We start from the raw sequence: 15359 nt of genomic DNA on the forward strand, positions 1-15359 counted from the left end.
CGCTATATGGAGCCTCACTCTTAGATATAAATAGAATGGATTGGTTACAATGGCACACAACATATTGTTAATTCGCTGGCATGATTCTGACTTAGTTTAGTCCTTGTATATAAGAGGTATGCATGCACAGTGAGAATGTCAGATGTATTAGTTTGTCCCAGTATTTACACAAAGCATTTGAAAAACACTATTTTATTTCTTTTACAGTGCTACTCATCCCAATGAATGATGTCAGAACGCTTTACATCACACATACACATTATACACTGACAAATAATGTAAGTGTGTAAATCAATTTATAGGATGTGTTACATAAGACAGCGGGGGGGTTTACAAGGTGTAGGTGTCAAATGTCTTTCTATCTCATTGTACTGTATTAGAAGGATTACAATTTATGGATTGCAAGTAACACAGGGATCTCTTTGTTAAAAACAGAAACCCACTTACCTAGCAACATAAAATACAAATCTGTCATCTGCATGTTACATGATGTGCTTTGCTTTAGACCCTTTAACCTTCTATGCTACTTTGATTTAAAACAGGGACTAGATAAAACACAGAGCTCACCAGTAAAAGCGTTAACTTTCGAGTAATCTTACCATTATAATTACTCCCTGAAATTTCCTGGGCAAACCAAGATCTCTGAAGCAGGTGCCATAACCCCATAAAATATTTTAAAATGCAGACGTTGTTACAAATGAAGCAGAAAAGTCTCTCCTTGCCAATTTCTATGTGGCACAGTTTAAAAAAATAAACGTATAAGTAGAGGCTCAGATTCTTTGTTTGGGTTGCTTCACTTTTTGATACATTCCAACGCAAAATCCAAATTTTGTTTAATCTCGTAATGTGCTCAAATGAACTTATGATAGACATGTTAAACACGTGTGTGGTCTAAAAATCTGAGGTTACTTCCTGTGAGAGCGCGGGCTGTGATGTCACTTCTTGTGATACCACGTGCGATGTCTCGCACTGCGATACCACGAGCTTTGATATCACGCACCATGATGTTACTTGCATACAGCTTAACTTTGTTAGTCCTCCTACTTCTTTGTTAGGACTTGTTCACAGTCAGTATGAACAACCTTCACTACCACACACAAACGAACTATACAAACCTCGGCAGTGGTGAGAAAGATATCTTCAGAGATGTGTCGTACTCCGCAGCCGATGATTCCAAGCGCCACTCCGGGAAACACGTAGGCATTGTTTCCCTGACCGGGGATGAATGTCTGTCCATTGGGGAGGGTGACCTTATCAAAGGGACTCCCACTGGCAAATATACCTCGGCCCTAGCAAAACCAGAGGAAGAAGTCTTAGCATAAACAATAAGTAACAAAAAGAAACATGCATTGGCAAATCCAATCTTGGCATGCCAGTGTGATGGTTATTCGCTAGCACAAACTTTAAACAAGACTGTAGGCAAAATAAATAGCTAGAATTTAAAGTTATTTTAGTCAAATAAAACATTTAAAAAGCACGCTTTGAGCCAGCTATGCAACTAAAGTGAAAGGAACTATTTTTAGGTAGATGGGATTTAATGCGCACAGGCTTTGTGCAGTCACTCACTGTCAATAGGTAAAGTGGGCTGACCGCCTTCCTCGTGCTTTGTGCTGTGGTGGACGGAGGCAAACTGCAAGTGACTATTTAACAGATCAATGGATGGAGCCCACTGACCAAACGTCCCTTTTGGTATGCATAATATGTATGATTTGTAGGGAAAATAATAGTTTTCTGGCCAACTGATGGCATCACTAAGGCCAGACCTAATAAACGTACTTTTGTCCAACACATCAGACCTCTAATGGCATCTTTCTCAAAGCGACAGTGGTACACGCTTGCATAGTTTCAGGCCCAGGAAGAATCAATCACAATGTTATTGCAGCTTAACTCAGAGTCAGCAGTCCCCACACCAGGCAGCAGCCTTTAGGCACCACTCAATAATAAAGAAAGGCTTGAAACAAATGCCTGCATCTTTACTGGACAAGGAGTGCTTCAGAAGCTAAATGGTATTAAGTGTGAAGTCTTTAACATCCTTTTACTGTTGTGGATACTAAATTACCCACCTAATATGGAGTCATGGCCTGCCATTAGTTCTTGCGGCACTTTCACACCTCACACATGTACATTAATTGAGTAAAATTTAGTGAATCTGGATTTGTGACCTTACCAGAGGCCCAGCTTGAACATACCTTAGAGATTTAGATGTGAAAGCCAAGTGCAAAAAGTACAAACAAAAAAATAGTTGGAGGGAATGGTTAAACTCCCTAGTCAAACTCTACAACAACAAACAAATGTATACCTTGTAGTATCCAGAAAGAAGCAACACATATGAATTGCTCTACAGGCCTTGTTAATAGAACAGCAGGACCATGCTTCATTCATTTGGTTGGTGTATGTTGGTGGATTACCTCTGTGATGCGGTAGCACTGCTCTGCGGTGCATTCAGCTTTGCTCGTGGGATTGCTGAGAGCAAATATGAGTGGACGATCATTGAAAGAAGCCATGTCTCTCAGGATCCGTTCTGTGAAAGCTCCTCCAATGGCTGCTACACCTAAAATATATATAAACAAACATTGATAATGCCACTACGGACGAAATTCACCCCTCTGTTCGATTCCGACATTCTAGGCAAGCTCTGGCATACCAAGGGCTTCGACAAGTGGGACCTCATAGGTATTTCGAGAGTTGAAGACATGCTGGCCAGGGGGGATGTTAAGACTTTTCCGCAGCTGCAGGCAGAATACCACCTGAGTGGTACGGAGTTCTTCCGGTATGCCCAACTTAAGCACGCAATAGCCGCCGCCAGACCGGAGGAGGGTGACATCCCCGAGAGCTCTCCCTTGGAGGACAGAGTACTGGACGGGCATATGCCGGATAGTGCCATCTCTCTGTCCTACAAGAAGCTGATTAATGTTCAGGTCGACCTCCTCCAGCGCTTGCGGGAACAGTGGGTGGCCGACGGACTGGAACTGGACGGCGAGGACTGGCAGAGTGCTGTGTCTTCCCCTAAGGAGGTCGCCATCTCCTCGCGTCTGCGGCTGGTGCAGTTCAAAATCCTTCACCGGGTGTACGTCACCGGCCCCCGGCTTGTGCGTATGGGCTTCTCGCCAGATGGCCTTTGTCGTTGTGGCTGCGGAGCCCCTGCTACCTTTCTGCATATATTGTGGGAGTATCCCGTTATTGCCCCTTACTGGGAGAGGATACACCGAGTGATGAGGGAGGTGACTGGAGTGGGGTTGGTGGCGGAGGCGCGTAGGTGCCTCCTCAATGTCTGGGAGCCGAATGATTATAACACGGCACAGACCCGGTGGGCTACACTGGGCAACATGGTCGCTAAACGTGACATAGCGCAGAAATGGGGATCCAATGTGGCCCCCCTGGTGGTACAATGGAAGGCCAACATGGACTGGTGTATGTTGCGTGAAAAGACTGTGTACACTGCCAGGGGGCGGTCTCAGACATGGAATAAGGTGTGGGGTGCTTGGAATGCATACAGAGGTGATTTGTGTCTGCCACCTGAACCGATGCCCCGCAATGAACGACTATCACCGTAGACGTTGACAACGGCTATGCTACTCACGTTCTGTTTCTCCTGTTCTTCCTTCTCCCCCCCCCCCTTTTTTCTACATCCTACTTCAGTTCTTTCTGAATCTTCTCTAGCCTCTGGCGCCTCCTACTGACTCATAGCCATTTCTCCTTCCATTGCCTTTTCCGCGCCCTCGGGCGCTTCTGTTCACGTTTCTGTTTTGTATATAAAATAAAAAATCAACCTGCATTGTTCTGTCATGAATCGCTTGGCACTATGACCGTTCTGAGACTTTGCTGCCTTGCCTCCGGGATGTTAGGCTGAATAGCTGTGTGCTTTACTACAATAAAGGTTTTAAAACATTTTTTTTTTAAAAAAGATAATGCCACTACGCCTGGCTTTTAAATGAAAGGGTCTTATCAGTCAGCGATGGGTTTAGAAATTCAAATAGTCATCATACATGCGCACTGTGACTAATCTTAGCAGTCAATCATCCATTCATCAACCCACTGATGACTCGTTCTTGCGTTTGTCCACACAAACGAACCACCGTAGACTGACGCACAAATTGAACATATTGAAGACAAATTAAAATAATAAAAGTAGAAAAAGAAAACATGCTGCCAACTAAACATGGCAGGCATATGTTTGAAATAGAAAATAAAATTGGATCAGGTAGCCATCTTGCAATGTTATTGCACATGTTGTTTTGAAGCTCCAGCATGGCTGTGACATTTAGAACCAATACGTTGGCTATTTTTAAATAATAAAAATGTACTATACTATGATGGTGGCCTGTTCTAGAGGCTGTGGCCTTGCCGGATGCAGTACACTTCAGATTAAATGAAAGACATGCAAGCAGCCTGTTAGCACTGTCTGGGAAGCTGTAATAATGTTAGAAATAATGGCAATAAAAAAATAAGAAGGAAAGAAATGGAAATGAGAAAAACATGGAAATCTGAAGGACTGGCTTGCCAGTTCTGACTCTTTAAGTGAAGGAATTTCAGGTGAATGTGTCTGTAATCAGAGAAATACTCTGATAGAGGCTTCCAGCTGCAGATACCTCACCTTTTGAATATTCCTCAGGTGTCAGACTGGATCCAGAAACGTTTCAGCAGTACCTCTGCTCAGCATTAGGCGGTGCTATGCAGCTCTCTACTGACACCGTCTTACTTCGTGAATGATGTGCATAGCCTATATAGGTGCCACTACCACGCACTGATGTCAGTTACTTCCCATGCCAACAGAAGCACACCAGGAGCCACCTCATGTCTCTTAACTCTTGTAATATGTTGAGTGTGCAAGGGAAATTGCACTTCTCAAAACAAGAGGTTTTTGGCCCCGTTAGGACTGTCGTAACCAAATGCCTAGGACAGATTCTCATTCTCATAAGATTTGTTTGTGGTGCCAGGGGTCGAGTCAGGACTCCAAAGCCTGCAATGATTATGCGACCATGAGGCCAAAGGCCATAGGAGACCGAGGAGAAACGTTACATCGCCAAGCACTGAAAGCCTTAGTGAGGAAAAAAGTCAGAAGTTTAGTCCTGATACCATTCCAGATCAAGATGTTGAATGAGTCATTCAAATGTTTGGTCTTTGTCTTGTTCAAAGTAGTCCGGTAAGTCGAAGAAAAAGCACAAGAAATCTAAATGGGACTCGGCCCCCTTCCTGCCTCTCACATTCTCCTGAGAAGGTGTGGGGGTAGCCCCATGCATGTTCACCTCGCTCCCAAAGTAAGTCGTCAGAGCCTACCCGACAACTTGTTCAGATACAACTCAAGTTTGTGGGGCAATGCACCACACTGAAACACATGGAAGAGTTCTGTGAGGCCAGGCTCAGAATTTTAAATCCTTGCTGACTCCCTATGGCACACTTTCAGGTCTCACAAGATAAGACGCTCTCCATCCTCGATACCATGAGCGGAATCACTCTCGCTGCTGGTTGGACCTTCTGAGACCATCATGGACCACCTTATACTCCAGTTCCAACTCCATTGCCGGCACCAGTACTTATGCCAGTTCTCGGAACTTCGATGTTGACTCCCTGTACGCCAGCAAATGAGACGCCTACTGTACTCTGACTCAGAGTCAGTGCCGGAATAATCTCAGCCTGCCACCTCCACAAGGGAGCACACATAGCCTGCATTCCCTCTTTGGCACGGATTTGGATAACAATTATGAAGGAGGTGATGGGATTGGTCAGCTATACCAGAAAGATAATTGGTACAATGACCTACACGAAGCTAGTGGCCTCAATACCTCCCCTGAGTTGGGGTTCATCTCACCCGCTGGTCCTGCTACAGAGAGCGCCTTCTTATGCTATGATAATGTGTCGAGGGGTTTAAATCCTTGAACTCCAGCTCCCTACCTTGGAGGTAAAGACCAATGTCCTAATGGAAGTCCTCAAGCTGTGGCAAATATCCACTGAGCCCCTTTTGCCTTTCAATGAGTTACTTACAGATATCTTGTTAGGGGTATTGGCTAAATCATTCTCTGCCCCCCAGTCGAGCCATATTGCACGATGCCACTGCCTTGCCCTCAGACAACCCTGAATTTTTATCTCAGCACCTCTCCTCTGAAAGCTTGGTTGTGCAGACATCTACAAGCAGGACAAACCAAAACACATTCCCAACTACAAAATGGGTGAAGACATTTGGAAAGAGAGTATTCTCATCCAGCAGCTAGGCTCTTAGAGCAGTGAATGCCAGTTGCCTCCTGAGGCACTATTCTCACCCCCTTTTGGGTTCAATGACTCAAGTTCTCCCAGATGCTCCTGAAGATCTCCGACCTGTCCTCGCCCAGGATGGTCATGATGCGGCCAAGTAAAAAATGTGTTGTGGCTTGGACACACCTGATTCCAGCAGGTGGGCCATTCGCACTAGTGCAGCAGTTCGCTGCCACGATTGGCTGCGGTAAACCGTTTTTTTTTCTCGATATTTACCCTTCCTGTTGAATGGACTCGCCTCTATGTGGACAAGGCAGATTCTGCTCTGGAGCGGTTCAGGGAATTCAGAGCCACAGTACACACCCTTGGTTTATCTGCCCCGCTCGCCAACCACATCAACCCTATTGCTCCTTTTGCAGCATTAGCAAATGAAACCCATACAATCAGCCAATCCCACCTCAACAAGGTGCCCAGCAGTTTTGTGGTTGAGGCCGTTGTGCTCACAGCCCTAGTGGTCAAGGCCAACAGGACACCCAGTCCACTGCACTCCCCCCTACAGCCCCACCTGCCAAACCCCTTTAGCATGCCCTTAGTGGAAAAAAGCCACATGATTGGAGGCAGGATCGTAGATTCTTGCTGGATTGGCAGGCCATAATATGAAACAGGTGGGTCCTGTAAATTGTTGATGCGGCTGCACCTTCCAGCCCTTATCACTCCCTGACGACTGGCAGAGGACCATATGTCCATTTTGCGACAGGAAGTGCAAGCCCTTTTGGCCAAATTGGCTATTGAGAGAGTGCCTATGTCATAAGTAGGTGGTAGGTATTACTACAGCTATTTTCTGGTGTCAAAGAAGGACAGAGGCCTTCATCATATTTTAGCACTCTCAGTGCCTTCCTCCGGAAGGAAATTCTCACATGTGTGCCCTTGGCCCAGGAGATTGTATGGTGGTGTTCGACCTGTAGGACATCTATTTACATATACCTATTGGCGCTAACTGCCCATTGAAGCTTCTTGCGATTCATGGTGAGATAGGTGCATTTCTAGTTTACTATGCTCTACTTTGGTCTCACAAGTGCCCCTCAGGTGTTCAAGAAAATGATAGTGGTGGCAGCAGCACACCATCAAAGCAAAGATGTCCTAGTTGTCCCCTACCTCGACCACTGGCAGTTGAAGGCGGGCTTTCCTCAGGCAGTCATCGGTGATAGTGCACATGGTCATCGACTCCATTGTTAGATTGTTTTTTTACCTCCAAATGAGGACTAATTTCTTGTCATCTTTGGGCTTCATTATCAACGTGTCGTAGTCACACTTGACCCCTTCTATAGGCACTCCTCCTCCACTTGAGTCCAAATGAGTCTCCGGGCGAGGGGCGCCTTGGGAAGTCCACACAGATGTACTGACATTGCACATTCTCTGCAGTGACTAATAGATCTAGCCAAAGTTCTCCACTAGGCACCAACGGCTGAGCTCGGCCACTCTTTCATTCAACAATCCTGCCTGGAGGTTGACAACTACGCAAGTTCTTTGGTGGTCCAGACAGTTACAGAGGCAAACGGCCTCCTACTACATGGTCCGTGATCCCACCCAACCCGGTTTGTTGCAGTACTACATGGTGGTGGGGTTGTCCGTGAGCACTCGTACCAGCCCCTTCTTCTGCCAGGATAATCCTAGACTCTTCATCCTGCTTGACCTCTTTGCACCCTTTGACACAGTCTCCCATTCTACCCTCCTCAGAAGACTTCATGAAGTGGGTATCCAGGGACCTGCCCTCAACTGGATTTGCTCCTTCTTTACAGGAAGGCCTGCCACCATACAAGTCAGAAGCCAAAAACCTCATATGCGGAGTTCCCCAAGGGTTTTCTCTCTACCCAACCCTATGCAACATCAACATGACCCCACTGGTAGACCTCAACAGATCACATGGAATCAACATCCTTTCAAATGCAGATGGCACTCAATTGATACTTTTCCTGTCGTACAAGACCACTACAACCAAAAAGAACTTTGCAAGATGCTTGTCAGCTGTGACAACCTGGATGAGATCCAACTGCCTAAAGCTCAACACGGTCAAGACCAAAGTGATGATCATTCATAAGAAGACCTCAGCATGGCACTCCTCTTGGTAGCCAGCAGACCTCGGCCCCACACCAGTCCACAACCCCTCATGCCAGGAGCCTAGGAATCATCCTCAATGGCCAACTCAACATGTCAGCCCAGATAAACGCAATGACCTCCAACTGCTGCCACATCATGAGGACGCTATGAAAAATCTTCAAGTGGCTTCCGGAAAACAATAACTCAGGCCTGGATTGCCAGCAGACTCGACTACAGCAACACACCCTATGCAGGGAGCACCAAACAACTCCTGAGCAGGCTCCAAACTGTCCGGGAAATGGTCCTCATCCTATCTCACTGTACCCACATCTCCCTCACCTAAAAGCACAGCACTGTCTCCCACACACAAGTGCACGCAATTCAAGCTACTCACTCACACATAATAAGCATTATGCCTACCTCATAGCCGCATACATTTTCTCCACCCCAACAAACACCACCGATCGGCAGAACTCATTAGCACAGGTACTCTGCATACACAAAAACAGAACTGCCATGCGTGCATTCTCTCACTTTGCCCACTAATCCTGGACCGACCTGCCACAGCACATCAAAGCCTCATATTCACTTTTCGAGCTCTGCAAGATACAGAAGACCTGGTTTATCGAGTAATCAACCCCCTGGGGGGACACAGCCTACCTATCTGCAAGCACCTGGGTACTCTCTTGGGTGATGTGTGCGCTATACAAATTGGCATAACATAACACTGTTTATTTCCAGAACAAACTGTCCAGTACATCACAAGGCAGGTTCTGTAACACGTATAAGAATTTAGGCAGGGTAATCAAAAGATGGCTCCGACACCGCGCAAGAGTGAAAGAAGGAGAAGATAGGCAAACAATGACAAAGAAAAAAAGCAGGAATGAAAAAGAACATATAATAGTGAGCTAGAAAGAGAGAATTGTGTAGTGGCGAAAGAAAGACACGAGGGGAAATTAAGACAAGGCAGCCCAGGTGTTCAGCAAACCTGGCAATTTGCAGCAGGCTCCTCAAAAAAACCTTTGGGCCGCCGCCCTTATTTTTTCTACTAAATAAGCACTCTTGGGAAGCGTTTGGGTATTAGCACACCTAATTGATGGCATTCATTCAATCACTCACCTCAACAAGTGAATTTAGGTACAGATTAATTTGGTGTCTTTGTTACCTGCTGTGCCAAAACAAACCTATCTGAAAACATTAACTTATTAATTCCATTTAGGAAAATTGCAGATAACCAGTTTTGCGTTACTTATTGTAAAATGTAAATGAAATATAATGCAAAGGCAACCGTGCACTGTACTGTACCTATAATTGCAGTGGGCTTCACTGTTTGCACCACCTCCTCGAGCGTTTTCACCGGCGGGTGGTCCTGGGCGAACATCTCCTTCTCATGGTTGAGGTTACCGCGAGCCTTCAAAGACATCAAATGATGCATTGGAATCAGTCAACAGGAAGGCCACTGCCAATAGGCTGCCACTCACTCTCTGCTTGTAATTCCATATTAAAATACCAGTGTTTGCTTTTTGAACAGTCAAACATGTCCCTGCAGCCCCCTAGGTGCCAGAGAGATGAACTGGCAGCCACCCGACAGAGTACAGGGACATATTCAAACTAGCATCGAATATCTAAACATGAGGTAAACTTGTTGTTGGTGTTAATTTGGAAGAAATCATGTGCAAACAGTTTTGAATTTCAGTTGTGCAAAGATACAAATCAAGAGTGTAACGAGCAAATTACTACTATATGCCTTAAGAAAACAGAGAGTGCAGTAGAACACTTAGGTTTATGGTGGACCAACAGTTTGCTTTACCAAATAAAGAATATTTTTAGTTAAAAGCAAACCAGACAAGAGTGAGCAGCTCTTCTTTTGGGTGTTGATGCCTGTAGTTGAGCACCAGCGCTCCGCGTAGGCCGGCAACGAAAGCACAGCGCATATCACCCGTAACACGCATGCACTGTGGTATTATGCAGCGATTCCACTTTTATAAAATTATGGTCTTCCTACTTTTTTATCAAAATAGGATATCTAAAGCTAACAGTATAAAAAAGTATTGGCGCCATCTAAACCATCTTTGATAATCAATGCTTATGCAGATTTTCAAGCTTATTTTTGGGAAGACTTGGATGTTAATTTGTGGGCACAAATTTGCACTATTAAGCATTCTGCTGCATATTTTGGAGACAATGTTGTTCCCATTATGGTAACAATTTGTATGTAATATGTCTATTCTGAAACGTCACAAAATCCCCTTGATGCAGGAGGAGGTGCATAAAGGCTGCGCCCAGTCTGCCAAAGAGGCCAGCTGCACCACTGCTGCTGATCCAGGAAATTCATGAGCCAGCAAAAGTGAAGTGGGGCTTTGACTCAACCCAACACAGCCTGAAAAAAATCATAAACAGTAACTTGGCTACTGATGCCTCATTACTTCACACCCACACACGGTAGATTGTTAAATCCACGTGCAAGGTGTATGGCCTGTGAAGAGGCCCTTGGTTTTAGTGGAGTGCAAATAGACCAGGTCAGCACGGAGTCACAGCTCTGTGTAGAATACGTGCGAAGGTGTAATAATGGCAAAACCAAATCTAGGACACCATTTTTCAATCCAGGTGATGAGATCTTCTTTGTCCTTATATTTGATTTGTGTTTATTTCACTATTTTGGTGCTTTGCCAGTGGTTTTTACCCATGTAATAATACCAACATAGACATCTAGTGTGTATAATGTACAAGCACTCTCACGCCCAATCAGTTTTTTTCGTAGGAGAGGGATAATCTGGTGCCCCGCCCCCATCGTTATACTATATTAAGATTCAGACATGGACTCATACCCAGTTGATGCTAACCCAGGATGTTTAGGTTATTCTTCACATTGTCATAGAAATGAAAGAATGACTAACGTGGACACAAGCCATGAATACCCTTTCCCCTATATGTAACACTACCTCTTACCACAATCCTTGCTCTTATTCTTGCATTTACCTTATCTGACATACTGGAATTCTTAGTAAACATCATTCTATGTAACTGCACCTCAACTTTACTTATGTACAAGGCGGTGAAGGATAGAGCTCAGTCTAGCCCTGCCAGTTTCTTGTAGGGTTCAAACTCTAAAATTACAGGAGGAAGAAAAAAAAAAGACTTGAAAGTAAACTTTCACAATCTGCGCCTTCCAGGCTGTAGCTCAACATCCCCCCAACTGCTTTCCCCCAGTGCTTAATTTGAGCCTGTGGTTTTAATTGTCAACACCGGCCCTTATGGCAGTCTGCACGGTTTATCTAAATTCGAGATTAACACAACTGCTGTTAATTATTTCAATGGACATTAAAAATGACTAATATCTGCTGCCCAAGCCATTATTGTAGCTTTGGGGTCTGGAATAGTCTGAAATGTTATACTTGAAGGGTGTGCTGATTAGTAGGTGTGCTGATTCTGTCACTGGTGGCATGTATAGGGGCAAAGAGTAGTGCAAACTGCAGTGGTCTCTTAACCTGCATTAAAAAAAGATATATATAAAATTAAACACTGCTTGCCCCCTCTCCTTCAGCTGAGTGATGAGCACAAGACATCATTTTAAAGAAGACCCCTGTACCCATCCCACTTCAAGCTCGCCCCCCTCCCCAGCTTTCCTTTATGCTAAATGTCCCAGTCAGGCACCCACTTCTCTCACTGTTGCGGATGGTCTGACTCCTCTCCTACCTACCAGTATTCATAAGATGCTGCATCACCTGCTCTATGTGCAACATTCTATTGCAAGGTCCACATTTTATAAACAATATAGAAATAAACACTATGTTTATGCTCATTTAAATATAGGATCCATTAAGATATTTCGAGGCTGTCCTATTACCAGCATGGTACCACAATGCATTAAGGTGGTGTAAGTTGCACCCATACAGCTGCACCCATGGCTTAACTAACAATGTTAAACTAACACTACACTATACAAATTAAGATGATTGGCAGATGTGAAAGTTGTACCAAAGTCGGTGACAAATTTGAAATGAGTGTGTTTGGGATTATTAGAGCAGCATACACATCTGTTAGTTGTTTTAATACATTAACTACAGGGCCAAGATTAAAACAACTGTTGATTTTGGAAGTTAGGTCTAGTCAACAAGCAATATTATATTTTACCTGCTGTTTTACAATACTTCACACATGCTCCTTTTGAGGACAAAAATGACAAGTTTTAAAAACAGGCTTTCTTTACAAGGTGCAATTCACAACAGTTGAATGAGGAAGCATAGACAACAATTTTAAATAGTCAAATGTGCAATCAGTAACGTATTAGCACAACAGTTTTACAAGCCAATGTGTGTGGTAATGTGTGTCTCGTTTAGACATAGTTACCTCAAACTAGATAACTGTGTCTAAACGACAAATCAGATCTGTCACTTATACTTTACTTAAAAGTACTAAAATTCGCCAAATATGATTAACAGTGCACTCAACACATGCTATAACTCGCCCCGCCTACCTTATTGTCCTCTCCTCCTGTGCCTTTGGTAAATTGATGTTTTCAGCATGGTGGGTGGTGCAAATTATGGCACGCGTTATGAGCCTTGTTAACAATAATGTGTGAATTATAGAAGTTTTACGCATTTGAGTTAGACCCATATTAAAAAAGTTCCTACTGGATAAGAGATCATTTTAAGCATATGTCACTGTCATTAAACAGACAGTCTCCTTCCTGGTGGAGGATGGAGTATCACTTGCAGAACGGGACACTCAAGTGAAAAAGACCCGAGGATCACTCTATCCACCAGATCACGCCTGCAAAGATACACATACACTGCGGGCTGTGGCAGCGTGGTTGAGGGTTTCAAGAATATCTTTGTGAGACTCTGGCATACGAGATACAAGTGGTCCATATGAACAAGAAGCTAAATAATGAACCTTTAACCCCTTCGCTGCGCCCGTCGGCCAACGCGAGCACTACTTCCTTAGTGCTGCGCATGTCCGTTGGTCGACGCGGCCCCGCCCACTGATTAAAACCACCGCACAGCGGCAGAATTTGCGCTGTGGTTAAACGGCTACTTCTCCTCCCCCCCCCCAAAAAAAACTCCCCAACCAACTTGATTTGAATTAAATAAGCTAAAGTCTGGCCATATTTCGTGCTAATCAGACCAGGTCAAAACATATCGGCAAATCAATAAAAGCCTTTTAAATATAAAGTGCATTAAACTATAATTACACATCGGCAACAGTTGCAGGAGAACAGAAAGAGAAAGAGGATACATAACAGGTAAATGTGTACTGTTGTTAAATATTGCCCACTAGAGGCACCAATAAGATCATTAACCACGAGACCGAAGGTCGAGTGATTTATAAACATCACCAGAGCCACGAGATGGAAAGACAGCCATATATTACATGTTACCAGTTATGTCTTTTTTAGATTACATGTTTATTTGGGAAAATTATCTCAGAAAATAGTTGTTTTCCACAGAGTGCAGCTAACAATAGGAACTGATTGGAATTATAAAGCTTCAAGCTCCAAAAGAAGCAACTAATACTGCCAGGGAATGTGCAGCATAGTTTGCATTTTTTGGCATATAGTTTGGTCCTTCATGCCGTATAATCCTAGTAGCCCTGACAATAGCAATGCTTTACAGAGTGTTTTTTTAGAAAGGTCATTATCATGATGACATAAATATTTCACAGTTCCCTGTGAAATGTGGGTGTTTATCTGTCATTTAGCTTCCAAAAAAGCAAAAATTCAGCAAAAATGGCCGAATGGATTTACGCCAATCCTGGTGCGACTATAGAATTTTACTCAGAAAGCATGCCTTTGGGGTTTTGTGTTAATCTGTTCAGTGCTTTTTGAGTTATTAGCATTTGAAGATGATGCCGGGTGTGCTTGGAAGTCGAAAAGGCGTTTTTAAATTTGTCTATGCCAAGAAACCACGAAAGGATATGCCTGGCACCCAATAGATACTTCCAGCAAGGACCATGGTACATCGTAACAGAAGCAAACCAAACTGACTGCAAAAAGAACTTGGTTCTGAGAATAATATGGTTGCTTTGCTCAGATCCAAAATATCATGCTGGGTAGGGTACAGAGGAGGAAGGGAGAGCCAGGCTCTCCAGCACACTTTAAAGGTAACTCTTTGGTTCATAGAGAGGTCACTTGAAAGGGGCCTAGGCACATCTCAGGAAAGAGATGAGGCTAATAAGGGAATCATAAAGAGTAGGGTCGAGGCCCTCGTGTAACTTTTTGATGCACACATCACTGTGGCCAATATCAAGGTGTGAACCTCTAGTCACTCCCAAGGCATGTGTTGTGCAGCTATCAGATTTGGAGTCCCTCCTGCAGTGATAAACTGCTTTCTGGAGGAAGGGCATAATAGAGGTGAAGGTATTTCCAAAGGAAGCAGACCTCCAACAAAAACGTCAAAACGTCAAAGCTGCCAGACCGGCTATGCAAGGAGGGCAAGCTATGCAATGCTTCTTCCTGTGACGCAAGGCCTGGAAGTCACCCAGCTGGGTGAGAGAACATCAGCCAGACACATGAAAGACCACCTGCCCCTGGAGTCTGGAGCACCTGTGTCTGCTTGCTTGCCAAGATCAGTAAGCCATGTGTAGCAGATTAGAGCTGGAGGGAGGGAGGTCCAAGGGGGATCTTGGTAAGTGGATGTAGTAAGGTGTGAGGAGACGGCTGCTGCACTGAGCAGGTCGTTGCCCGTGTGCAGGATTAAGTCAGCAACCCCTGTATGCCAGAAGGGGACTGATGAGCTGTGAACTTTGCAGCACTTACTGGGTCGTGGCCCATGTGCAGGAATGAGTTAGTTACCCTGTACGCCAGAGGGGGCTGCCATGAAGACTGCTGTGCTGATCGGGCCGCCCCCTTTCAGCATTGTGAGTCACCAACCCCTTATGCCAGAGGGTCTTCTGTAAAAAAGGGAGAGGCAGCTGTGCTTGTGCATGAATGGAGAGCAGGTTTAATGATTCCGTATGTCAGAGGGCGCCACTGGAGAAAGACAAGGAGTGCAACTTGGTGGATGCCATTGTTGAGGAGAGGCCGCCGGGGTGACCCGAGCCGGCCTGAGTTCCGCCTGAAGATTCGAACCAGG

General features: G+C 44.7%; 1 protein-coding gene across 1 annotated transcript in view; it reads right to left on the reverse strand.

Moving 5' to 3' along the window:
* Positions 1–15359, reverse strand: part of ME3 (malic enzyme 3) — a 137022-nt gene that overhangs the window by 12806 nt on the left and 108857 nt on the right. Inside the window, exons 7-9 of the mRNA XM_086933976.1 lie at positions 9592–9697; positions 2409–2551; positions 1116–1289 (exon numbers count right to left, since the gene is read on the reverse strand). Coding sequence (XP_086790102.1) covers positions 1116–1289; positions 2409–2551; positions 9592–9697 — 423 coding nt within the window. The remainder of the gene's footprint in view (positions 1–1115; positions 1290–2408; positions 2552–9591; positions 9698–15359) is intronic.

Source organism: Lissotriton vulgaris, chromosome 8 (assembly GCF_964263255.1).
Source record: "Lissotriton vulgaris chromosome 8, aLisVul1.2, whole genome shotgun sequence".
Classification (NCBI taxonomy): Eukaryota; Metazoa; Chordata; class Amphibia; order Caudata; family Salamandridae; genus Lissotriton; species Lissotriton vulgaris.